The 25,469-nt window shown below is 38.3% G+C and overlaps 3 protein-coding genes across 3 annotated transcripts in view; 1 reads left to right on the plus strand and 2 right to left on the minus strand.

Annotated features, from left to right (window-relative positions):
- LOC119779762 (C-type lectin BpLec-like) lies at positions 1 to 7,407 on the minus strand. Its single transcript, XM_038279541.1, has 5 exons — positions 7,347 to 7,407; positions 6,849 to 7,223; positions 4,500 to 4,844; positions 2,971 to 3,074; positions 1 to 195 (listed from the first exon to the last, which is right to left on the minus strand). Exons 2-5 carry the CDS (start codon positions 6,868 to 6,870, stop codon positions 88 to 90), a joined length of 579 nt encoding a protein of 192 aa, XP_038135469.1. The 5' UTR covers positions 6,871 to 7,223; positions 7,347 to 7,407; the 3' UTR covers positions 1 to 87.
- Positions 7,408 to 8,597: 1,190 nt separating this feature from the next.
- On the plus strand, positions 8,598 to 15,900 carry si:ch211-215k15.4 (fucolectin-2). The gene is made up of 6 exons (XM_038279549.1): positions 8,598 to 8,620; positions 8,835 to 8,902; positions 10,263 to 10,548; positions 14,940 to 15,094; positions 15,277 to 15,556; positions 15,717 to 15,900. Exons 2-6 carry the CDS (start codon positions 8,839 to 8,841, stop codon positions 15,865 to 15,867), a joined length of 936 nt encoding a protein of 311 aa, XP_038135477.1. The 5' UTR covers positions 8,598 to 8,620; positions 8,835 to 8,838; the 3' UTR covers positions 15,868 to 15,900.
- Positions 15,901 to 19,866: 3,966 nt separating this feature from the next.
- The window catches only part of dpy19l1l (dpy-19-like 1, like (H. sapiens)), a 35,509-nt gene continuing 29,906 nt past the window's right edge, over positions 19,867 to 25,469 (minus strand). Inside the window, exons 18-22 of the mRNA XM_038279590.1 lie at positions 23,311 to 23,430; positions 21,474 to 21,648; positions 21,235 to 21,334; positions 20,939 to 21,064; positions 19,867 to 20,842 (exon numbers count right to left, since the gene is read on the minus strand). Coding sequence (XP_038135518.1) covers positions 20,680 to 20,842; positions 20,939 to 21,064; positions 21,235 to 21,334; positions 21,474 to 21,648; positions 23,311 to 23,430 — 684 coding nt within the window. The 3' untranslated portion in view covers positions 19,867 to 20,679. The remainder of the gene's footprint in view (positions 20,843 to 20,938; positions 21,065 to 21,234; positions 21,335 to 21,473; positions 21,649 to 23,310; positions 23,431 to 25,469) is intronic.

The raw sequence follows: 25,469 nt of genomic DNA on the forward strand, positions 1-25,469 counted from the left end.
AATACAAAACACCTTTGCTAGAGGTCTAGAGTGCTGTATTGTGAGAGGGTTTTATGAAGATCTATTCCTTTCATGACTTTGTTTCTATCATGGAATATTTACAGCAGGTTGCTTGATGAAAACTTTGCCATCCGAATTGTTTCTCCATTGAAGAGTGATCCTTGCTGGTATGTTCTCAATTATTTTCAGCCTTATCTGGGGAAAAGAGAGTAAGAACATTGTTTTTCATTAGAATAAAATGTTGCATTTATCTATTATCCGTCAAAGGAAATGCTTTAATCATTCTCTGAAGGACAGACTTTGACTCTTCAGTCACATCATGCGACAGACCAATCACAGTTTATAACTTACCGGTAGTTTGAATTTTCTAGGTTTACTGTCTCCTAATTTCCTGCCTTTAGCTTTATAGTTTCTATCTTTGTTGCCAAAAGTTATGATAGTCTGATCTAGGGCTGGAATATATGATCAGAACTTATATGAGAATATATTACTTAATGTCGGTTGACATGGTATCTATATAAACAATATAAAAGCCTTATGATGACAAGTCCGTTAAATTCCTCATCAAGCTTATCAAGAGAATGTCAAGAGTGTGTGAAGCAGTAATCAAAGCAAAAGGTGGCTACTTTGAAGAGTCTAGAGCTTTTTTTATCTGCTTTCTTATGATTTGTTCAAACCAAATGCAATTTGAACAGCAGAAGCAGCCAGTTTACATGCAAAGTCTATGGTTCATGCGATCATCATCAGAAGGTCCTTCAGCACATCCTGAGCAGCAGGAGAAGTGCACCTCGATGCATCTAAGCAGCTGAAACAGTGACTCCTGAGCATCTGCGGCACGAGATGCGCTTCACAAGCAGCAGATGCTGGAGTCGAAAAAATTGAACTTGTGCTGCTCAATATGCCACATCAACCAATCATAGAAGCTGATCTGGGAGCCAGAAGAGAGACAATTAAATTCAATGTTATTCTGTTCTATGTTAGGACCTTTCCAAATCCAGCTCAGGTTAATTCAAAAATATTTCCTGAAAATCTGAATAGGGAAAATAGGGATAATAATAATGTGTTCATACTTCTCCACCACCTGCACATCTTCTATAATGATGGTAGTAATGGGTAATCTGTTCCTGTTTCTTTTGAAATCTCCAGAGCGTCTCTAGGATTATTTATTTATTTTTTTCCCTACTTGCTTTGATTCTGTTTTATATTCCTTTATTTTAATCATGTAAAACACTTTACATTGTCTTTGTACTGAATTGTGTTATACAAATAAATTTGCCTTGCCTTGCCCTGCCCCAGACCTTCAAGGAGCAGGTCTATAGTGACTGAAGACTGATGGTTGAGTATTTTTTAGTAACAAAACAAGGCTGAGGTTTTCGGGGTAAGGCCAAGGTTGAAGATGTACTATAGAGCTGCTCTGTGCAGGCCTGGGGACTCTGGGGCTTACACTATCTAGAACTGGAGTGATTTTCCAGTTCTGTTTATTCACCTACCTTTTCTCCTATCTTCTATAGATAGATGAGTGGGATGGTGAAGGCAAAAAGGAGAAGCACCATCCTATGATTTGGTTGAAAATAAAAATATAGAAGGAAGGAAGTCCATGGCAGGGGACATTTATGCAGACATTTATGCTCAATTCCGATTTTGTATTGAAATCAGTTTCTTTTTCTGTGTTTGTTCACATTTCCGAATATATGCAACGTATATATGATCTCCCGTGTGAACTGCATTCATACAACTTAAGAGTCCTGCATGGACTTAAGTTAAATCCTGCATGTGCAGTACAGGATGCAACGACGTCACAAGTAGTGAGCTTGTGTTTACGGAAGTAAACATGGATGATAGCGCTGAAGCGCATCTAACGATCTTTTATTTCTTTTCCAATCGGAGCCAGCACATTAAAAAAACAATTAAAAAGATCTAAATAGAATGACTGTTCTCCACTCTATTGTCTGCTATGGTTGTTTTTCTCCTTGCCTTTGTGTTCCAAGATGCAGAATAGTGACCTTTGTTGAGAATTAATGATGTTCAGGTTGTATCGGATTCAGAACCACATAGCTAAGTGGTCTGGGTCCCATTGAAAGAAATCATATCTGTGTTGTTCAGACTGTCATGAAGAGAGCAGATACAGGTCGCATATGGGTAAAAAAATCTGATATGAGTCACTTCAGGCTGCTGTTTGAGCGTAGTCAAAGATGGGTTGGATATCTGCTTGTTTGTGGGCAGGAAGGATGGATGCAGAGATTGTTCCTTAAATGAATCTGATCCTCCTTCTACTTGATGCTTGTGATTTCTTCATCCTTGACCATATACTTTTATACTATCCGGGGGGATCTTCTGTGCAGCTTATTCTTGTATTTTTCCTTGCTGTTATTTAACTTAACTTTGTGCTATGTCTGTGTAATCCTCAATAGTCCTTTTTCCTGAAATTAGTCCTGGTCGTCATTGCCTTGTATTTCACACTTTTGGTCAAACCTATTGTTGTTTGATCCTACTAAGCATAACATAAATTCTCCAAAGTTTTTCTCTTTTTTCAACAAAACTCTCTATAATGCGAGACAGCCTAATTGGTGAATCACAATATCTTCCTCTGAACCTTTTATTTCTCAGAGGATAATAGATACTAATGAGATACATTATCTGCTGGTACACAAGCCTTCATAATCTGAACACTGGAAATATGTATCTTGTGCAGGTGGATTATGATTATAAGAAGCAGTGATGGACTTCAGGCCACCAGATAGACTCTGACTTCTAGACTTCACCTTTAAATTCAAGTTGAGGTTATTCACTTGTTCCTCACAAGACATGTGAGGTACAGGTCTTAAGTCTGACTCCTGAATCTCAAGGCTAGAGATACACTTCATTTTAAAAACATGATCTCAAAAGTCATTAATGTATAAAAATGTATTATAACACATTTTTGCAAGTTGTATCAGAAAAATAAATTAACTAAAGTATTCTCAGACTTACCTGTTTCAAGATGTTGTTTTGCACTGCACGGTCTTGTAAATCCAGCATAGAGTTGACCTGTGGACTTATTCTCAGTTTTATGAAATGCAAGAAATGATCGGTTTCTGTTATGGAAAAAGAAAAACATTATTCTTTTTTGCTTCCGTCTGCATCATCCTTCTGTATGCTTAAACATTCACTGACTGTGATTAAAAACAGCTTGGATTAAAAACTTTCCAGTGCATTAATAGAAAGTGGAAAATTTTCCTAACAGATTTTATTTTCTACCATAATTTACACATACATTCTTTAAAATTCCTACAGTATATTTACTCTCTATTTTTGTCTGTTATATTTAAAGTGTGCCTATGATCGAGATTTCGGACCTCTCTCATCATTCTAATCAGGGCAACTTCTCCCATCAGTGGCTAAACAGCATAGATCAACATGCATCTTCTTTATATCAATTGTTCGACATCCTAATTTACTCAGAACTGTCACTTCTATGATTGTTCTCCCTGTTTGTGTTGCTGTCAATTCATCTGTCAATCACAGTTGAGACCACGCCTAATCACTTGGGCTAATAAGAAAGTGTTAGAGTATTGCTGAGGAGCTTTAAGAACAACTCCTCCACTTCACAAGCCTTTTTTTAACCCACATGTATGAAGAGAAAGTACTCTCCTTCTCCAGCAGAGGTTCTCCATTTTCTGTCTCCTACTTTAAAGTTGCCATATATCTCCTGCACTTTGTATCGCCGAGTTCTCTTGTTTGGGCTGTTTTGCATTAAGTTGATTTGTTTTGCTCTGCTTAGTTTTGTTGACTTGATATTTGGTCATTCCCTTCAGTATGTTCTTTTCACAATTTCTTTTATTTCTTATTAATTACTAATGTTTTAAGCAAAATTCCTGTTGCCGTCTGTGTTTATGTTACCCCACCTAAAGAGGCTGTAACTACAGTTTATTTGCAAAGCAAAAAAGCCCATTTCCCCTCATTGCTTTATGTAAAATGATTGAGTTTAAAAAAATGTTTTTTATCGATATTAGGAACTGAAACATTGTCAATATTTTAATGCTTTGTTTCGCTGTTTGATGCTGAAAGATGAGGGAGAACAGATAATCAGATAATTTATTTAACTGCTGGATTTTCTTTTTATATTTGAAATATGCAGTCGGTCAGATCCTTTCTTCTTCTTCTAGGGCCCCCCTCAGTCAAGGGCCCTTAGAATCTTCCTAAGTTTTCCACTCATGCTTCCCCCCTGGGCACAAATATGTATATGAATGGATCAAAAAGCAAGGGACATACATAATGGGATAACATAGGGAATGTGCATGAGAAAAATTTGGACAAGATTTAAAGTCTTTCAAAATCTCCCTAAAATCACGTAAAAAAAGAAGAGCTGCTGTGAAGGAGAATAAATGCAAAGTTGCAGAAGCATTTCTAAATGATAGCAGGCGAATGTGTGCTCTACTCAGATCTTAAGCTGCCCAACACTGTATCTTATTCTTCAAAGGCAGTTTACATTTTCATTTAGTTTTGGTTGTGTTACTTACTGCAATTGCAGAGGAATGGATGTTTTTCTGTGCAGAGCCTGTCTCCCCATTTACCAAATTTACTCTTCAAAAGAGCAATGCAGTCATTTGAGTCAGTGGTGTGAACTGGTTGGGTTTCCTGCCAGTACCTAAATGAAGACTCTGTCATGTCTGACCATTCCCATCGGTCTCTGAACAGGCCAACATACACAGCATGTCCATTGGATACATCCTTGACTGTCTGGTATTCTGCATCATTCCTCAAGCTGACCAGGTCTGTGTGGTTTTTCCTGCAGAAATCCCGAGCAGCGGTCCAACTCATTTGGATTGGAGAGAGGATGTATTGATCGGCTCCTTGTTTTTTTCCTAAAAAGGTAGGTTTTACATTTTTTACAATTTGTATTGATTGAGTTTTTGCAAATCAGCATCTCGAATTAGAAATTTCTTATCAGCTAATAGATCAGTGGATAATTTATATCTTTCAAAATAAAATAGCTAATAAATATCTGGAAAACTTGAAGCATCCTGTTTGAGCAAATTAGCTTCAAATGGAAATAAAAAAAACTATAATAAATTACATCAGATTATTAAGAAATTCTTTTTAATGCCTTTCTTCTCCTCTTGATTAACACTTTAGTGCATATGCATGATGCTTTTTGGCCTGTTCTATATGTCTTCCTGTCAAAGCAACTGTGCACCAATTACAGAGCTATTTTCTTACGTTGACTTAGTTGACTGTTCTCTGCTCCAGACCAGCAGTTTGAGTAACCCTTAGCTGTTGTTACAACACACATTTCCCAGGAAATAACCTTGGTTTAAGAGTTGACTAGGTCAGTAATTCCCAAGCGGCGGTAAGTGGTCCCCTTGTGGTCCGTGAGTACATTGCAAGGGGTACATGAAAATACTTGATTTCTTAGGTAGTAATATAAAATAAGGCTGTTTTGCTTTGTGAGGACCAAACTAAAGCATAAAAGAAGCTTTTTTTTACAACCAAAAAGCAAATTTTTTTCCTGAGTGCACCTTCATCTTTGACATACATCAAAACCAAGCAGAGGAACAGACTGAATGTGGGGAACAGCCTGTTTATCACACTGAGCTATCAAAGAAGCTCAGGTGTCATGAATGTTGAAATCAAAATAATATAAATGGAGTCAGTCTGACTAATATAATTTTTGTTTAGTATTTTGTTTCCAATTTATCAAGTGTATATGTGATTAAAGGCAGGTTACTCAGACGAGCTCCAGTTTTATAGAGGCAGATTTATGATATCCTTTAATTTTCCATCTATTTTGGTTCCTTACTACAGGTAGCTTCCAGGAAACATATTTATGTATTTTTTTTTTTTTTTTTCAGATGGAAAAAATAAAAGGCCTAACAATTACATGGTTATTTTATAATTAGTAATAGTACCTTCCATTGTTTTGCAGTTACCAATCCTTTTGAACAAGGGGGGTAAAAAGGTTGGGAACTACTGGTGTAGGGTATGGAGCTCTAACTTAGAGGCTGCTGCCTCTGCCACGCTGCTTGACCCCAGACCATCAATTTAAACTGAGAACAGGAGATTTCCTTTCTTGAAGAAAAAAGTTACCCACAAAATCTCAAAATGATCAGGTCTAAAAAAAAAAATAAAAAATAAGAAAAAAAGTGGGACAGCTAGGATGCATTTGAGGGACAATGTGTGGCAGATCCACCTTCTTTTGCTGTTCCACTCACTTTTAAAGTATTGCTTTACCTCAAGCTGCCTCTGTATCCAGGGGAAAAATAGCTTCAGCAAACTTCACTAACACTCTCTGAGAATCATTTGTCACTGACCTCACCCAGCTGTGGCCTTTTCATCAATCTTTGTTGTGGTCGTGTTTTGTTTTCTATAAATGTAGATTCCATCATATTGTGTCATAAAATCCTTTACCTGTTCTGTTTTAAGAGCATCTTGTGCAGTTTGGTCTTTAAAGGGCACTGGTGCAGCTCTGTGACAATAACTGCAGCTCTGCTTTCTTTGCATTTAGAAAAAAAAAAAAAAAAAAAAAAAAAAAAAAATATATATATATATATATATATATATATATATATATATATATATATATATATTTTTTTTTTTTTTTTTAGTTTGACCCTATTAAATGCAGGACATTTTAAATTGACAAACAGTGGGACAGAAGTGAAAAATATGGCACACATAGGGACATCTGGTCACTCTATGCGAACCTGGCTTAGTGTGAAAACCCAGCCACAACATAAACATCCTAAATTCATGAAACCACAGGGAACTATAGTAATTCCTGCCTTTTCTGGTCTTTTCAGCAAAAAGGTCAATTGATAGTTTCAGCTGTTTGAATTCAGGAAAACCTCTTAATTGGAAAAAAAACTTACCATCAAAACACACTGAATACATATTGTCCGTACAAGGCGATATATTCAGTTGTCCGTTTTCATAAATTGCGCCGTTTTTTGTAGATGTCGTGGAGCCCCATGTAAAATAATCTGTTTATCCCTCCTTGTAGAAATTCTTGTCTGCAAGAGACCAGTGCCAGCTTCTTCTGTTGCCCATGTGGAGCCCAATCCAAATAGCATCAACGTAGTTCTGTCCAACAGTTTCCAGAACCATATCCATGTCTTTCATATCTGTAATGGTCGCTAGGTCGTTGCAGTTTTCTCTGCAGTAGCTCTGTGCCTCCGTCCAGCTTTTTGGAGTGTCAAAAAAGACGTATGGACGCTGATGCCCACAGAGACAAAGAGAAAACAGTCCTACAGAGATAAAAGAAAAATCTTTCTTTTTTTATAATATTAGTCATAAAAACACATAAAATGAAATCTGGATGATTGTGATTTTGTTTTTGATAATTAGAGAGGTATAGCATTAAAACTGACCTGCAAGGAGAGTTGATGTAATAATACTTTCCATGACCATCATAGAAAGTATAACTGTCCTACAAAAAGGACAGCAGAGATAAATAAGTATTAAACTGTACAGTTATAGTTAAAAAAAAAAAATCTATAAAGTGATAAGAAGGCAATTCCTACATGAGGGACTTACCTGATGTGAAATCTTTGGATTTTTGCTACTGCAAAAACTTGTCCTACAATAATATAGATGTATAATAAACTTCAGTTTAGTCTTTAATGCTTTGACTCGTTGCTTAACAATATCTCGAGGCAGTATATATGTTTCTTTATGTAAGCCTTAGTTTTCATGGTGAGATTTGTTATTCTGATCAACCTTCCTCCTTATGTAAAAAATAATGGAAATCAGACTAATTAATTATAATGTTTGACATAAGTCATGTAAAGCAGATTTATGACAAAGGTCACTGGACTAACTGCTGAGGATCTAGGGATCATGGCGGAGCTCTCCACACACAGAGCTGAGGCAGTACCAACTTAAAAAAAAAAGAGTTTTATAGACACTGCTTAGAAATGTCACTTTTATTGGTAAATTTATGGTGTTATGGCAGGAAAAACACTCCACATTCTGAACAAACTTTTCACATATGATCCATTAGACAACACTTGGTCTGCATTTTGCTCTTAAACGCTGCTTCTCTAAAATAAAATACATATTTCTTAAATGTAAAGTCTCCATGATGTTTGGGTAATTATATTATTGCATTACGTATTAAGACAGTATTATGTAGATGACAAGGCTGTGATTATTTGATTATCTAGAAAGCATATATACGTTTTAGAGCCATTTAACCTAAAAAAAAAATAAAACTATGTATATTAAATAATTATATGCTTTCCATAGGAAGTAGATCAGCTCATATAAAACCATTTTCTTTTTTTTTTGTTTTACAAATGGTTCTTTGTAGCAGGTAATGGGTTATTATCTTGCAAAGTACATGGACAGTTTATTTTACCCTTGTGTTGTGTTCAGGTCTGTGGGAACTCAGAGAACTCTGAACCATGACATCCACTAAGTAAGAGATTCTGACAAATGGGGGGATTGTTTGAACTAAGAGGGTGTTAAACATTAACAAACGGTACCCTCTGCCAAATCTTTGAACTTACAAAGACAACAAGAGGAGTATACTAAATTTTGAAATGCAATTGGACAATGAATGAGGTATTTATACAGGGAAGAAAGTTTAGTGAATACTTCACGGTGTCAAGTTAAAGTTAAATCTGTTGTTACAAAAATCAGGGTAAGAAAGAACTAAATTTCTAACATATTTATTTAAATCTGGGCTGAATTTATTATATTTTAGATAACAGCAACTTGACAAATACTCATAGTATGTTTGGGGGAAAAAAACAGCTTATTGGTAAAAAATAAACAACCAAAAAGTTAAACTTTTATTATGAAGTTTAGACATTTATGGTTGGTTTATAATCATGTATTATATCTGTTTTATGCAGAATCATGAGACAAGTTGTTCTCTTTCACTTGATGCTCCTCCTTCCAATGTATTCAACCCACAATTACCGTAAGTATATCTTAAAAATCTTTGTGGATTTGTTGACACTGTAAACATTACTGTGGGTGAAATTCATGTATTAAAAGGAAACAGTGAAAATAATACTGGTTAATTCTCTAAAATCATATCAAGCCAATTTTTTTTCATAATAGTTATCTCTTTTAAAGACAGTATTTTAGACTTAGACAGATTTATTTGTCATTTTGTTTAGTGTGTAAAACAAAAAGAAATTTTATTTAGAACAGCTCTCTGGACAATTTCATTTTTTTTAAAGTGCAGCCTTGAAAAATAGTAAAAAATTTTGCAAAAGAATTTACAACTTCAGTATCTTACAACACTTTTCCTCCATTTTTAGTTTCTCGTTGTCCAGCAAGTTTCCAAAGACTATCGTAATCATGTTTTTCTTTTTTAGCATGTTTCTTGCTTTCAACTAAGCAATGACTGTGAAGCCAAGACTTGACATAAATCTAATTTGAACATTTTGAAAGAAGGACCAACATGCATGAAAAAAGGATACAAATTAAAAAGGATGTAGAAGTTTGTCTCTAAATGATTGTATGTATATTTTTAAATATAAATCTAGTGAAATATTACTAAAAGTTTTGGTGCACTCTAATATGAAATCACATGCTGCAGATGTGTCCACTGCACGTCCACATTGCAGATGTTCTGCTAAATCCCATTAGTGCCCTCATGGTTTAAAGTTTGATAACTGCTGATGTGGGCAAACTTACCACTGGGTGAAAATAGTAAATGATAAAAACAATTTTTATTAAAAATAATTTACATTGTGCCACAGTGAATTAACTTGGAAAAATAAAATAAAAGCACATGAAATTTGTTCATTTTGAACCAGTAGAACATACAACCCAAACAAATATAACATTTTTGAAATTTTCTTCAACATTTCAAATGAATTTCTAAATGTTTATAGTAGATAAAACAAAATCAATGGTGAAGTAATTAAGAAACAAGCAATTACAATAACTTGATAGATATTTAGTTTTTTAATCTAAATTCTTATACAGTTTTACAGAATGAAGCAAAATCTGTTGTCAGATTTGAAAAAAAAATCTGAAAATAAAAACACTTTCCATCGGATTGTCGGTTCAAGTCCCGGCTCCTGCTTTCAGTGTTGTTGTGTCCTTGGGCAAGACCCTTCACCTGCTTTGTCTACTGATGGTGGCACCAGTGTACGGCAGCCTCGCTTCTGTCAGCGAGCCCCATTGCAGCTGTGGCAGCTGCCACCATCAGTGTTTGAGTGAATGGGTGAATGAATGAACACAGTGTAAAGCACCGTGGTCAAGTCTCCTGCCTTGAAAAAGCGCTATATAATTACAGACCATTTATCTTTTTTTTTTATGTGCAGCAAATGTGGCTTTGCGTGGCAAAGCAACTCAGTCACAGCGCTATTTTGGTATTTATGGTGCTGCATCCAATGCCATTGATGGAAACAGAAGTCCCATCTTCCATGATGATTCTTGCACCCATACTTCAAACCAAACCAATCCTTGGTGGAGAGTGGACCTGCTGGACTCGTATATCATCACCCAAATTATAATCACCAATAGAGGAGACTGTTGTGAAGAACACATCAAAGGAGCAGAAATACGGATTGGAACCTCTAAAGAAGGCAATGGTCTTGGAAACCCATTGTGAGTGATCATTTTCATTCAGTTCAATATTGTCATACTGCTCCAATTTACAAAACATGCCTCCAAAAAAAAAATTATATGAATTTAGTAGAATAAGAGAGACCAGATCAAAATAACATTTTCTGAACAAGTTATGAAACAATGCAATCGATTTCAATTTATTATTTAAGTTGATAGAAATGTTTTTTTCTTGCTCAAGAAAACCCAGCATATTGCAACGAATCAACTAACTACAGCATGAACTCTTGTGCAAAACGTTGTGACAGTGGACCTGTTGCATCACTGACTTTGCAGAATTTCTTTATATCAAGCATGCATGTAGCGACAGTGGAAAGGAAAACGCCCCTTGAACATGAAAAAACTTTAGCATAACTATAGTTAGGAGGAGTTTGAAGATGATTCTTTGTTTGATGGGGAGCCAGTGGAGTTGTTGCAGGATGGGAGTGATATGATGAGAAATGGGGGTCCGAGTGATCAGGCGTGCTGCAGAGTTTTGGAGGAGCTGTAGTTTCTGGAGGGACTTGTTTGGAAGGCCATAAAGAAGTGAATTACAGTAATCGTGATGCGTGAAGTGATGAGACTGTGAACAAGAATGCCGGTAGTTTGGGGAGTGAGGGAGGGACGGAGACGAGAGATGTTACGTAGATGGAAGTAGGCAGACCGGGTGATGTTGTTAATGTGGGACTGGAAGGAGAGGGTGCTGTCGAGGACGACACCCAGACTCTTAACCTGAGGGGAGGGGAGGACAGTTGAATCATTGATGGTAATCGAGAAGTTATTAGCTTTGGAGAGAGTGTGAGGTGTGCCTACTAGGAGGACTTCGGTTTTAGAGCTATTCAGTTTGAGGAAGTTGGATGAGAACCAAGAATGGATTTCTTGGAGACAGAGGGTGAGGGAGATTGGTGGGAGTGAGGCAGATGGTTGAGTAGAAAGGTAGAGCTGGGTGTCGTCCGCGTAGCAGTGGAATTTGATATGATGCTTACGGAGGATGTAGCCAAGAGGGAGGATGTAGATAATAAACAGGAGGGGCCCCAAGACAGAACCTTGGGGCACACCAGCAGAAACAGGGAAGTAGATGGATTTATGAGATTTGAGTTGTATGAACTGTGTCCTATCTGAGAGGTATGAAGTGAACCAGGTTAGAGGGGTGCGGCTGATACCGATGGATGATAGTCGACTGAGGAGAGTGGCATGGGAGAGGCTGCTGCTTCCGTCTCCTTGAACCCCAGTCGGCGTCAGCAGATAGCTGCTCACACTGAGCCTGGTTCTGCTGGAGGTTTCTTCCTGTTAAAAGGGAGTTTTTCCTCTCCACTGCCGCTACAAGCATGCTTAGTGTGAGGGATTGTATTTGAGTCAATGAGTCAATGCAATCAACTGGTTTTCCTTAGAGAGAAAACTTTGTATCAATTTGACTGTATGATCTGGTTGAACTGTAAAGTGCCTTGAGATGACGTGTTGTGAATTTGGCGCTATATAAATAAACTGAATTGAATTGAATTAAGATCCAGGAGAATGAGGATGGAAAGTAGTCCAGAGTCAGAAGCCATAAGGAGGTCGTCAGAGATCTTGATGAGTGTGGTTTCAGTACTGTGCAGAGGACAGAAGCCAAATTGAAACTGTTCGTAAATATTGTTGGACATTAGGTGGTTGTGGAGTTGGGAGGCAACAGATTTTTCCAGAATTTTGGATATGAAGGGTAGATTGGATATGGGACGTAAGTTATTGAAGTCGGTGGGGTCCAGGCCAGATTTTTTCAGAATTGGGGTGACTGTAGCGGATTTGAGTGCAGAGGGGACTGAACCAGAGCTTAAGGAAGAGTGGATGATTTTGGTTATGAGAGGAGCAAGTGAAGAACAGCATGATTTAACCAGAGTGGACGGGAGAGGATTGAGCTGACATGTGGAAGGTTTGGATTCATGAATGAAGTCAGAAATGGCTTGAACAGATGGAAGGTCAAAACTGGAGAGGGTGGTTGCAAAAGATGGGTAGGGGGTAGCAGGGTCGCCTCCAGCAACTGCAGCTCCAGATGAGGTCAGGTGTTTATGGATATCTGTGTTTTTGGAGACGAAAAAGGACAAGAGTTTATTGCAGAAGTCATCGGATTGCATATGATGGGGAAGGGAGTAGGGAGGTTTGGTGATGGAAGTGAGAAGGGAAAAGAGAGTTTTGGAGTTGTGACGGTTGGAGTGGATTAAGTTAGAGTAATATGCAGATTTGGCAGAGGAGAGGGAAGTCTTGTACAGTGCAATGTGATCCTTGTACATATTTTTGTGAATGGTGAGTCCAGTTTTATTGGCAAGGCGTTCCAGCTGACGGCCGCGAGATTTGAGGTGACGGAGAGCAGGAGTGAACCAGGGAGCTGAGTGAGTGAAGGAGACTGATTTAGATTTCAGAGGAGCATGGATGTCCAGGAGAGTATGGAGATTTTGATTGTAGTGGGAAACCAGTTCATCAGGTGAGCAGCAGGCAGATACACTGGGGATATTACTGATGTCAGAGGTGAAGGCTAGATGTTGATGTCGTTTACATTCCGGAAGGAGATGATGCGAGGGAGGGTGATTTTAGACAGGGGGAGCTTAACGTTAAAAGTAATGAGCATGTGATCGGAAAAAGCAACGGTGTGGGATTTACAGTCAGAGGGGGTGATGCCAGAACAACAGACTAAATCTAGAATATGATTTTTACAGTGAGTTGGGAAGTTGATGTATTGATGTAGACCGAAGCTTTCCAGGCAGGATGAGAAGTCTCTGTAGAGAGAAGCACTGATATTATCCATGTGAATGTTGAAATCTCCCAAAATAATCAGATTATGGGAGAGGGTTGAGAAAAGTCAGTCAAAAAATCCTTATTATATTTAGGAGGACGGTAGACGGTGGTGATAACTGTGGGAGAGGGTCCGGGCAGCAGTGAGGCGGAATATTTGAAAGAACAAAAAACAGTAGCAGCAGGAATTGGGACAACCTTCCAGCTCTCGCGATGAAGCAATGCGAGACCTCCGCCGCATCCAGAAGCCCGAGGCGGGCAAATGTAAAGAAAGCCAGGTGGTGCAGACTCGTTAAGAGAGATACATTCATTAGGAAGCTGCCAGGTCTCTGTCAAACATAAAAAAATCAAGATTATGATCCGCAATGGCGTCTCTGATTAAAAGCCCCTTATTACTGAGTGAGCGAATGTTCAAGAGACCGAAGCTGACGGTGGCAGAGTTGAGTTTGGAGGCGGGGTTAGCCACCCTGGGTAAGCTAGCCAGGGTAGCCGGATTAGCACCCCGGCGAGCATGACGAGAGCGGCGGCGCGTGGTGAGCAGAGTCTGTATGGAGGGATCGGGGTTCCTATGAAAGCGCTTACCACGCGATCCACGGTGGATGTATCTCCGGTTGGGCTGAAAGGTGATGTAGGAGGGGATGGAGCAACCATGTGGAGGCTGGAGGACGTCGACATGGCGTCGGAGCTTCAGAAGTTCGACAACGGAGTACTGGAACAGAGCGTCAGCTTGCAGTTGGGCAAGTGACACCAGAAGGCAGCCGAGCGTAAACCACAACAGCGACCGGAGGATCCACATCATCCTATACGGAAGAAGGGTTGGAGGGCCAGGGATCCTCAGGTATGTCGTTGACCAGTTGGCTGGAAACAGGTGGGCCGGTGGCCGGTCGGCTGACGGGTCGGTTGTTGGTAGGAGGGCCGGTGGCTGGTCGGCTGATGACTGGTCGGCTGTAGACAGGTGGGCCGGTGGCCGGTCAGCTGATGATGGGTCGGTGACCGGTCCGCTGGTGATGGGTAGATTGTTGACAGGTGGGCCGGTGGCCGGTTGGCTGTAGACAGGTAGGCCGCGGAAAGGTCGGCTGTTGACAGGAGACCGCCGTCGGGATTGCAAAGCAGCGGTGAGCAGAGGCGACATCCACGCCAGCGTTCACTCAAACCGGAAGACCGAGAATGTGATGATGTGAGAGATTTAGAGAGAGCATTCACAAAAAAAAAGAACATAAAAAGTTAATGGTAACAGTAGCTCTTTTTGTGGCTTCATCTTGGAGAGATGAACTGCTGAGAAAGCTCAGAAAATAAGTTCTGATCTGTTTTTTTTAGTTCTATATGATGAAAGAGAGTTGATCACAATAAAAGCTCACCCAGTAGCTTAGGATAACTTGAAGTTGCTTCTAGCAGTAGCTCAGCCACTGCCCCCTTCAAGAGTGATTACACAGCTAAACTGCAGGCCCACAGGCTCTCCGACCAACATCAGTAGGCAACACAAGTGAAAAGCAGCGTAGGCCCTACTGCCTCATAAGTTAACTGGTTTTACAATATGAAAGGGACTGAAACCTCCTTTAACTAAAGTGGTTAGCTAATGTACTCTTAGCAGCGACTAAATTTTACAGACAAAAATGTCCTCTTTTCAGGGCTGCTACAATTCCCGCCATTGCAAGTGGGGCCTCTCACATAATAAACATTCCTGCTCGCATGGAGGGACGATACGTCACTGTTGTAATTCCAGGGGAAGGCAAGATTCTGTCACTCTGTGAAGTGGAGGTGTATGGCTACCGTGCCCCAACTGGTGAGAGATGTTATGCAATATTTATAAAATGGATAGTGAGATGACAAGTATTGAAACTATTTCATTTGATAATGAGAAAATGTACAATTAGTCGCATATTGACTCTGTCACAGAAAAGGACGGAGAAAAGTTAGATTTCAAGTTACATACTTGAAAATTTGAAATGTTATTTTCTTTAACAGGTGAGAACCTTTCCCTTCAAGGAAAAGCCACACAGTCATCGCTGTTTGAGACTGGTATAGCATACAATGCCATAGATGGAAATCGCAATAATGAATGGTCTAAGGCTTCTTGTTCGCACACAAACCAAGACCTCAGCCCCTGGTGGCGCCTGGATCTGCGCAAAACACGCAAAGTGTTTTCCATTAAAGTCGTCAACCGGAATATGCTTGAACAACGACTACTTGGAGCAGAGATCCGCATTGGAGATTCTCTTGATAACAATGGCAACAACAATCCCAGGTACTTTTTTTTTTGTTAAAATAACTTGTTTGATTTGTAAAAGGAAAAGGATTATACATAGACTTAGAATAATACACTTAATTCATTATGGTTTTCCTTAGATGTAGTTTTAGACTCAAGAATATAGTAATTCTTGGTTATTTTCTGCTTCTTTTGACAGATGTGGTAAAATCACACCATCCGCTGGAAAAAGACTTCATGAGTTTGAGTGTGAAGGAATGGAAGGACGTTACGTCAACATAGTAATCCCTGACAGAATGGAGTGGCTCACTCTTTGTGAAGTGGAGGTTTATGGCTCCACGCTTGAATAAAGTCTATTAATGGCATTACAATTCAGTCTCAAATTACTCTGCTTTGTGTTTTCTGTGTAGCTACAGTATGGTATACTGTAAATGATATGTTTTTCACACTTTTAATTCAGTTTTTCCACACTCCAATGTTGACCCCAATCTGACAGGTGTGGATGAGGATTCGTGATTGACAGCCTGCCGATGAGCTGATGGCTCATTCCCTTCCATGTCGAATGTTATATTAATGGGCTGTGGGAACTACAAAAACTTTGTGACCATATTCTCTGCAGCATGTAATTAACTGCTTGGCAAAATCCTGTGAAAAAAGAAAGAAAACTGAATTTAAAGAAACACAAAGAAAAAAAAAGCAGAACTTGACTAAAATGGATTTGAATCTGACAATATAAAATCTGTTTTTCAGATTATGAAGTAAAACATTTGATCAGTTTCAATAGTCTCTTATGTTCCAGGGTCGACAGGCTAAGAAACCATTCAGTGACTGCAGCATCTGAACACCACTATACCAATGAGACCAATGAATTTGCAAATTTCTTCTTTAAAAAAAAAACAATGATTATAGTAGCAGTCTGTAAATCATATTAAGTCCAGTAGCAAAGTTTTCTCCACCAAAAATTGTAGACTTACTAATGTCTTACTAATGTCTTCTTTCACCTATCTCAATGTTTTACAATATGCTTATAGATTTAACTCCAAAAATAAACATGTCCATTTTGTCAGGGGTTTTTTTTCACCCAGGGCCCTTAACACAACAATTGGGACAACTGGCATTATTGGACCTTAATGCAGCAATGATTGTTGATTAGGACTGGGGAATGCATTGCGATATAATCTCTATTTAACAAAATGCTAATTTGGGAACGTTAGATTTAACAAGACTACGAGATAAATAAGAGCGTACAAAATTTAGCACACAGCTTCAGTAAATACTGCTAGAAACCACCAATAGGGCTGGAAATCATGGTGTACAGTACTAATGTCTTCACCTGAACCTTCAGGAAAAAAAGATAATAACAAAGTTGGCTTTCAATCACCTAAAAGACTATTGTCTCAGCGGGAAGTTGAAAAACTATTTTGTGCGTAAAACGCACTCCCCGTCTATTCCTGTATATCAGAGAATAGACGTTAAAATACTGTTGCTAGTCTATGAATATCTCAATAACTTAGCTCCAAAGTATATAACAGACTAGCTGTCAGTGAATCATCCATCCGGATGTCTTAGGTCTTCTGGCTTAAATATACTTTGCATACCTTGAACCCAAACTAAACAGAGAGGAAACATTCAGTCCTTATGCTCCACTTATCTGGACAATAAAACTGGGCTGAAACTTGCAGTTGCTTTAAATCTAAATTAAAAACACATTTGTTTAGAATGGCCTCTGACTATGCTAGCTAAACATCATTTAAGTTTTCAGTCTTTCTTATCTTGAATGATTTATTTGATCTCTATTTTTAACTTTTCTCTCCAATTTTTGTGTTGCCTACACACCACTGCTGAGTACTTTTCATTTTGTTTTTCCTCATGTACGGTACTAAATTGTCTCTGATATACATTTCACTCTTAAACTGTTTAGTTTTGTTTTAATCACACAAAACCGTAAAAACTTATTCTGTCCTGATAAATGTGCAGGAGGGCTTTATGAATTTGGTCCAAATCTAACTTGTGAGGCTTTACTGTTGCATGGAAAAGTGCAATTTTAGAGAGCTCTGTGTATAAGTCATAATCAGAATTGCCAACTCTGTGAAAAGTAAAGTGAAACTTCTTGGTCAGGCATTATTCTCCACCCTACCCGCATGATAAATCTAATTTTGCCTGTGTGTGAAATGATTTTGTAAACATTTAAATCGAAATCAATCATCATGTGATGGTTAGATATACAGTCTGAACTTGAAAATGGTCTGCACACTGAAAAACTTTATTCTTAATTTAAGAACTATATTTTTTTCTGTGACATGACTCATTTCAATCAACAGTTTCAAATTATTCAAAACAGACCGCCAACATCCCCACCCCTCATCGGTGGATCATCTTAGCAGGCAACCAGATGTGCCATAATCTGCCCTGCAGCTGTAAAGTTGATGCACACCTGCTGACTGATGAAGACTTCAACTGTTTGAGTTAGTTGCTAAGTCTTGCTACTGGATGCACTTTGTTTTTTTTTTTTTAACAGCAGTAAAATTAGCAGTTAATGTAGGGGCTATAACTTCAAAATAGATGTATGTATACCAAAAACCAAGTGTATACTGAGGTATCACACTAGTAGATTTATATGAATGACAACAATAAAAAATATAATAAAAAGCACAAACAAAAACGTAACTGTCTTAATCCATGCTTGGATCCTTTGTGACAGATTTTCATCACCTGGTTGGCTTAAGGATGCTTATGAAAGCTAGAGGAAATTCTACTACTTCACCTTAACTTTATTTCTGGTAAATCAGACACAAATGTGAACAGGTTTAAACTCAATACTAAAAGTGTTTAAAAAGTGTTTGCACACTAGATATTTTTTTGCAGATATATTTCATATCTTCAAACTGAGTTAAATAAATCCTAAAATGTGGACTTCATTCAAAGATTTTCCTGTTTTCTGTGTGTATATGTATTGTATATATATTGTTGAACAGGTGCTGTGTGTGGCCACTTGGAAGAGCTACTAAATTTCTCACCTTTGGATTTGCAAATGAATTTGATGTTGGTGAGCTAAAAGTTTTGAGACCATTTAAAAAGGTGCACAGAAGCTTTAACATCCAGAACGCCTCCAGATGAAAAGACAAAAGAAATTGCATTAAGAGGTTTCATGTAATTTGTCTAATCAGTTTAATATGTATCATATTTCTTCAGAAAGTATTTCTTAACTTTGCATAGCTTAGAGAGAAGCTATTCCAGTAACTTTTAAATTTAAGGTAATTTATTCTGTGTTTGCAAAAAAAAGTCAACTACATGAGGTGAAAGTTTTCTTTTAAAATGTCTCTATATACCGGTAGCCTAAAACCAAATGGCACCAAAACACCCAAGTTGGGCTTTTTCTTTTTTAAACTTAAAAAGTTTGACAACTATTTAAACACAAAGGACTGTTGCAGTCTCAACATGGATCCGATTTTTGATTCGTATCGGGTTCAGGAATCCGCTATGAATCTGATCTTTTAAAATGCGATCTGTGTGTAAATGGCCAGATCTAATTCATCCAACCTGTATGCAACACTCAACAAAGGTCACCTTTTGTTTTTCCTTCTTCTACGCAGAAGCAGAAGAAGGAAAAACAAACATGTCAGACGATAATGCAGAGAGCAGTCTTTTTTTTTTTAACCATCTTGAAAAGATAGTTTTTAAGGTTAGGCTAGATGCTCTCCAGCACTACCATCCATGTTTACCTCTGTAAACACAGAGCGTGCTTGCTTGTGACGTCATCGTGTCCTTTACTACTACGCTTGTGGGAAACAATCTTTATGAACGCAATTCACACAGAGATCACATGCAAGCTGCATATATTTGGAAATGTGAACGGCAAAGCAAAAAAAAAAAAATTGGATTTCACAAACAAAAACGGAATTAAACATGAAGGCCTGCAGAGTGAATAGCAAACTAATGCATGTTTGAAAAGTATGCCCCCTATGACATCATAAGGGGAAATAAACTGCCCAGTTGGTCTGAAGCAGCCCATCAGTCAATATAGAGCCTTCATCTATTCTATAATTCTTATTCAAAGCTCCTATGCCATCTTTACGAACGTTCGCTGATTGTCATGGTTCTGGGTCGTGGGGGCGTGGCCTTTGGGAGGACGGGTCATGGAAAGCCAAAACAGCTCGCCCAGAGGAGGGCTGAATAAGGACATTTTTGGTTTATGAGTTTTGCCTAATATGTGAGGAATTTTCCTTCTAAAACATGCTCTGGGGGACTCATTGTTGATATATTTTTTATAAAAGTAAAACAATATGGGACGTTTAAAATCAACCAAAGTTGTTATTGCTAATATATTGTGCATCTCTTTTTTTTATTTAATAAAAACATCTGTCATGAGGTGGAGTACCCTGAATACGTAGTTTTAATAACAAGACTTCCTTTGGCAACAAACACAATTAGAACAATTTTAAAAGCTAAACATCAGTATTTTTACAAAACAAGTATAAAAAAAGTTTCACCAGGGCAGTTTGGAGAAGTATATACATTCATCCCTAAAAAAAAGAAAAGGGAATCTTTCCAGATTACAACAAAAGTAACAAGGTTTAAAATTGGTGGGATCCTTCAGTAATACTGTATGACATGTAATAGAAAACAGCCTCGGAACATAGAGACATCCTAAAATCTTAAAGTTGCATAAAACTGCGCACACAAATAAATTATAAAAATACTGTACTACAGAAAAACAGTTTTGCTGTGCATAACAACAGAGGAAATGTTCTTTTTTTGTCAACTTTGCAAAGAGTATTGCTTCACAGTATGTGGACATCACTGACAGAACGCTTACGACTGAAACGACACTTGAAATGAAAACAGGAGAAATAATACGGACGCATCCTTTAAAACAAGGAAGAATCACACCGGAGCCAAGGTGACGTCTTGGATGAGACACGGTGACACCTTTTGGCTTTCACATGGACCCTGACATGAACACAGTGATGAGTTTGGATCAGAAAGACAAAGAAAAAAATACGGCATCATACGTATTGGGCAGTGAGGGCAGCCACTGAGTTATGGCATGTAATTTTTTTTTGTGTCATACAAGCAGAGACACTGCAGTTTAAGTTGAGGGAAGAAAGAAAAGAAACAGAAGTGTGCAACCAGAAAAAGTTGGTCTCATCAGTCCAGCACTGTTATCTCACATCTTTGGGGACTTTGAGAACTTTATAGATGTCATTGGAAAATACTGTGTTGAAGTAGGGCCGCGAGTTCCTGGACATGTGGGTGCAGAAGGGAGTTTTTCCAACGTTCTCAGGGTTCTCTACATCCCAGATCTCTGGCATGCTGCAGCCGGGTCTAAAGAAAACAGAAGAATGAGGAAAAACGTTTGTCTGCTTTGATTATTCCAGGATAACCAGAGGGGAGGGGCTGTGCTGGATGGACGGAGCCTACCTGGTCCGTCTGGTGCACCAGGAATCCTCCAGGACGAAGAAGTCCACCCCCAGTTTCTTTAGGTTTCGTTGAACAGTTTCTCCAGTCATGCGGCTATACATGGAATAAACCAGCTTGGTTCTCTCCCTGTGTGATTGATGAAGTTGATCAACTTTACGGAAACATGAAATGCTGACATATTTAACTGTTGGATAACAATGCACTGCCAACAGAATCAGATACATAATTTAAATCAGAAATATCAAGATATGTTCTTTCTGCTCATAGAATGTGTGAATCGGTGCAGCTTAGCTAACCTGAGACCGGCGTCTTCGTAGTGGGGGTGGTTGACAATAGGCCGCCCAGCAGAAAGCTTTATGCTGGCCATGGTAGGCATGGCTCCGGCGAACACAGAGTCTGTAAAGGAGTTTCAAAATAAGGTTTTTCAGCGGTAATCTAGTCACCTGTAATTAATTTAATTCCTGCTTTAAACAACTTTGAAGAAATCTTCTGAGCAAGAGCAAAGTTTGTAATGAAAGTGGTGATGGAGTGTCACCTGGGCGGGTGTTTTCCTGGATCCAGTCCAGCAGCTCCTCCTGTGGCAGGTTGCTGAACTCTCCAATGATTCCCCACTGGGCCTGCAGGTTGGCAACTCCCTGTATCGCCATCATCGCCATGACTCCAACAACTACAGCCTGGTGCCTGAACTTCTCACCTATCCACCCAAACAACTGAACAAAGGAAGGAGAAAGGGAAACTGTGATGCTCAGCACACAGGTAGGGTATCAGAACTTTGGACTATCTTGGAAGAATTTAACCTCTTTCAATGATTAATTTCCAAAACTGACATTAGAAAACTATCCAGTCCAAACAGAAACAGAAGGTTTTAATTATCATGCTTCCTGGCCCAAATCCTTCCTTACTGCCAGCCCTATACGGAGGGTATTCTTTGAGATAGGGCCAAGGATCTTGTTGGTCTCCATCTACTGACACGCTCTCGCCCCTGTGTCCGACCTTTCAGACATTTTAACATCTTTTTCTGAATCCCACATTGTAGCATGGCATAGACAATTCACGTTTGCAGTTTGAAGAACACCTGCTTGCTTCTGATGATTTCCTTTAGCTAACCAATGAGTGTTTGCGTTATACGAATCCTCCAATTACACTAGTTTTCACTAGATTAGGATGGCGTCAATGATCTGCATTGGGTGGCGCACATGACGTGAAATAAATATTTAGAAACATTAAACCGAATCCAAGACTATAGAGTACTGTTTGTTTTAAAAATGTAATGAATAGAAAGTACAGATATGAGATGTGAAAATGTAATGAGTGGAAGTCAGAAGTAGGAAGAGAAATAAGTAATGGAGTAAAGTACAGATACCTAAAAAGTCTACTTAAAGGAATAGTACACCCAAAACATGATTAGCCTTCATGGCTAATCATGTTTTGGGTGTACTATTCCTTTAAGTACAGTCACTAAGTATTTGTACTTCGTTACTTGACACCTCTGGCCCCCGGGCAGCTACAGCAACAGTGTAGCTTGCCATTATCAGTGTGATATTGTAGAGAGAAGCTCTTTGGAGTCATTAGATTTGATAAAGATTTATAAAAAATGTTGAGGTGACAAATTTGATAAAAATAAAAATCACACATTGTATTTAGTTAAAACTTAAAAAAAAGAACATACAGAAGCTGATTTTAAAAATGTTTTGGAAAGGAGAGTAAAGCTGTTCTACAAAATTAGCTCCCATTTACAAAGTCATATCTGGTTTGGGTATGGGGGGGTTCTGTCTTCTAATAATTTCAGAGCTTTATGCACTTATTTAAAATAAATAAGATCAAAAAGAACAAAAATCGAAGGGTGTGCACAGGGCTTGTGCGGCGATTCCTTCCAGGTTATGTTTATTGGTGTTGTGCACTGAAAAAACAGCTAATTTAGCAGTAACCTACTGAGACTTAGCCTTAAAATATATTTTGTCCATGACTATCTTGTGTAGAACTGCCCTGCCAGCAGACCTTTCTATGATTGTGTCAGTCAATAGCATATCCCGCTCCCAAGCCACTGTATGTTTATCTTTTAAAAGCTGTGAGCCATATTCATGAGCAATAAATGCTTAAAAAAAAAAAATCACACAGAAGTGATAATGGTCTTCTTCACTAAAATGAAGAGAGATTATGAAACACAGGAGACCAGGTTAATTAAATGGATAAATGGGATGAAGGCGTAATCTGCTATACAATAATTTTTACTTTTTTAATGTTGTAACTGCAAATTGTTGATGGGGAAAAAATGCAAATCATGAATTGATACGTTTTTTTATGTTTGGCATAATGTTTAAATGTATGTACACATGACTAAAGTTTCTGGTGTTTTGGGAGCAGAGGCTCACCTGTCGGGAGCAAAGGAGAGACGCCATGATGCACATGTGAGGAGTCAAGAAGAGCTTCAGACGCATGATGAGGATGGCCAGGACGGCAAACGCTACCAGCTGTAGGCTGTGGTACACCATCTGCAGGACAAGTTCACAGAGAAATACATATAAAAATATCATTATTTATTTATTATAAAAAAGAATGCTTTACTATAAGGAAGTCCACAAAAAGTAGGCAAAAGCCTTCAGCCAAAATGCTGCAGCCAAAGTTCTGATGAAAATGAAAAAGAGAGATCATATCTCACCTATCCTGGCTTCTCTTCATTGGCTTCCTGTTAAATCCAGAATAGAATTTAAAATCCTCCTTCTCACATATAAAGCCTTAAATGGCCAAGCTCCATCTTATATCAGAAATATGATTGTTCCTTATGTCCCTAATGCACTTCGCTCTCAAACTGCAGGTTTACTAGTGGTTCCTACAATTTCCAGAAGTAGAATGGGAGGCAGATCTTTTAGTTATCAGGCTCCTCTCTTGTGGAACCAACTACCAGTTTTAGTCCGTGAGGCAGACACCCTGTCTACTTTTAAGGGTAGGCTTAAAACTTTCCTTGTTGATAAATCTTATAGTTAGGGTGGCTCAGGTTATCCTGAGCATCTCTATAGTTATGCTGCTATAGGCTTAGACGTCTGGAGGACATAGGGACCCCCAATTCATCATTCTGCTTCATTTTATCTCTATTCTCCCACTCTGCAGAATCTATTACTTAATCTATAACGTTCTGCTCTCTCTGCTTTTTCTCATAGTAGCTTCTCCACGTCTGTTCCTGTTTGGCTGTGACACCGTCCTGGAGAGATGGAGATGATTGTATCTCTGCTTCTGCCTCTTTGAACCCCAGTCGGTCTCTGCAGAAGGCCGCTCACACTGAGCCTGGTTCTGCTGGATGTTTCTTCCTATTAGGGAGTTTTTCCTCTCCACTGTCACTACAAGCATGCTTAGTTTGAGGGAGAGCATTCGAGTCAATGAGTCGATGCAATAAACTGGTTTTCCTAAGATAGAAAACTTTTAATCAATTTGTCTGGATGATCTGGTTGAATTGCAAAGTGCCTTGAGATGACATGTTGTGAATTGGTGCTATATAAATAAACTGAATTGAAATTTAAATGCCAAGCTAACTCTTTTATTTAAAACTTTCGTAACTACTGGTTGTTACTACTACTACTTGTTTAAATACACTTGAATAAGAAATATAAATTCAAGTTTGATATGTTTTTTCATCCTCTCATGCAAACAGGTAACAAACAAACAACCTCTAGCACAGCTGTAACTTCTCTTAAATTAATTATAGTACAGTGGTGAGAAAAAACATTTGTGTGGCATGGTAACAATAATAGCTGCACTTATAGGTATTTTTTTTTTTTGGGGAAGTGGTGTCTCTTATAAAAGCAACAGTAACACAGCATTTCAGAAACGGAACATGACACCATCAGCACTGCATGGTGGTGGTAGTATGATGGTCTGGGCCTGCTGTGTAGGAAATGGAACCGCTGACAGTAATGACAACAAAAAAATAAATACTAATCTCTGATTTATATTTTTTTGTGAAATCAAACTGAAGGAAATTTTAGTTCTGCAGCAGCAAAATTATAGATTGGCCTAGTTAAAGTCCTTACCTGAATACTACAGATGTTTTTAGAGGTGCTGAGACGAGGGGTTAACTTTTTTTCCTTCTAATGTGGATGATTTATAACAGCTTCAGAGATCAGGTGTTCCTTCACAAAGCTGTACAGGACTCCTTGTAAGTAAAGTAAGCACTTTTTGCTGCTTCAGGCAGCCCGACCAGTCAGTAGGTTTAGGAAGAAGTCATTTTTTAAACACAATGATGGATTTCTGTTTTCTTTTTCAAATCAAACATTTTCTTTTAAACCCTGTTTTTGGTTTGCCAGTGATAATTTTGTCTAAAATCCAATATCTACTGAACGACATTTATTTTTGTTTACACTCGGTGTACAAAATGACAAATAAATCTGTCTAAGTCTATAAGTCTAAATCTATTCAAGGATCTTGGACGTAAAATGCGTGAAAAACAGAGAAATAAAAAAGAAATGCTAAATAGATTAAAAGTTTTTCACACTACTTTAGAGGCTGGATACTAAAATAAGCTTTTTTTCTTTAAACT

Source organism: Cyprinodon tularosa, unplaced genomic scaffold (genome assembly GCF_016077235.1).
Source record: "Cyprinodon tularosa strain WSP-4 unplaced genomic scaffold, ASM1607723v1 ctg151, whole genome shotgun sequence".
Taxonomy (NCBI): Eukaryota; Metazoa; Chordata; class Actinopteri; order Cyprinodontiformes; family Cyprinodontidae; genus Cyprinodon; species Cyprinodon tularosa.

What these genes read in the sequence shown, in the direction of transcription:
- LOC119779762 (XM_038279541.1), bottom strand. Translation starts at nt 6,870, where the DNA reads ATGTATTCAGTGTGTTTTGATG. An exon ending in GTATTCAGTGTGTTTTGATG is followed by an intron (nt 4,845 to 6,848) that starts GTAAGTTTTTTT and finishes CTACCTTTTTAG; the next exon opens with GAAAAAAACAAGGAGCCGAT. An exon ending in TCCATTCCTCTGCAATTGCA is followed by an intron (nt 3,075 to 4,499) that starts GTAAGTAACACA and finishes TTTCCATAACAG; the next exon opens with AAACCGATCATTTCTTGCAT.
- si:ch211-215k15.4 (XM_038279549.1), top strand. Translation starts at nt 8,839, where the DNA reads ATGAGACAAGTTGTTCTCTTTCACTTGATGCTCCTCCTTCCAATGTAT. An exon ending in TGGCTACCGTGCCCCAACTG is followed by an intron (nt 15,095 to 15,276) that starts GTGAGAGATGTT and finishes TTTCTTTAACAG; the next exon opens with GTGAGAACCTTTCCCTTCAA. An exon ending in AATGGCAACAACAATCCCAG is followed by an intron (nt 15,557 to 15,716) that starts GTACTTTTTTTT and finishes TTCTTTTGACAG; the next exon opens with ATGTGGTAAAATCACACCAT.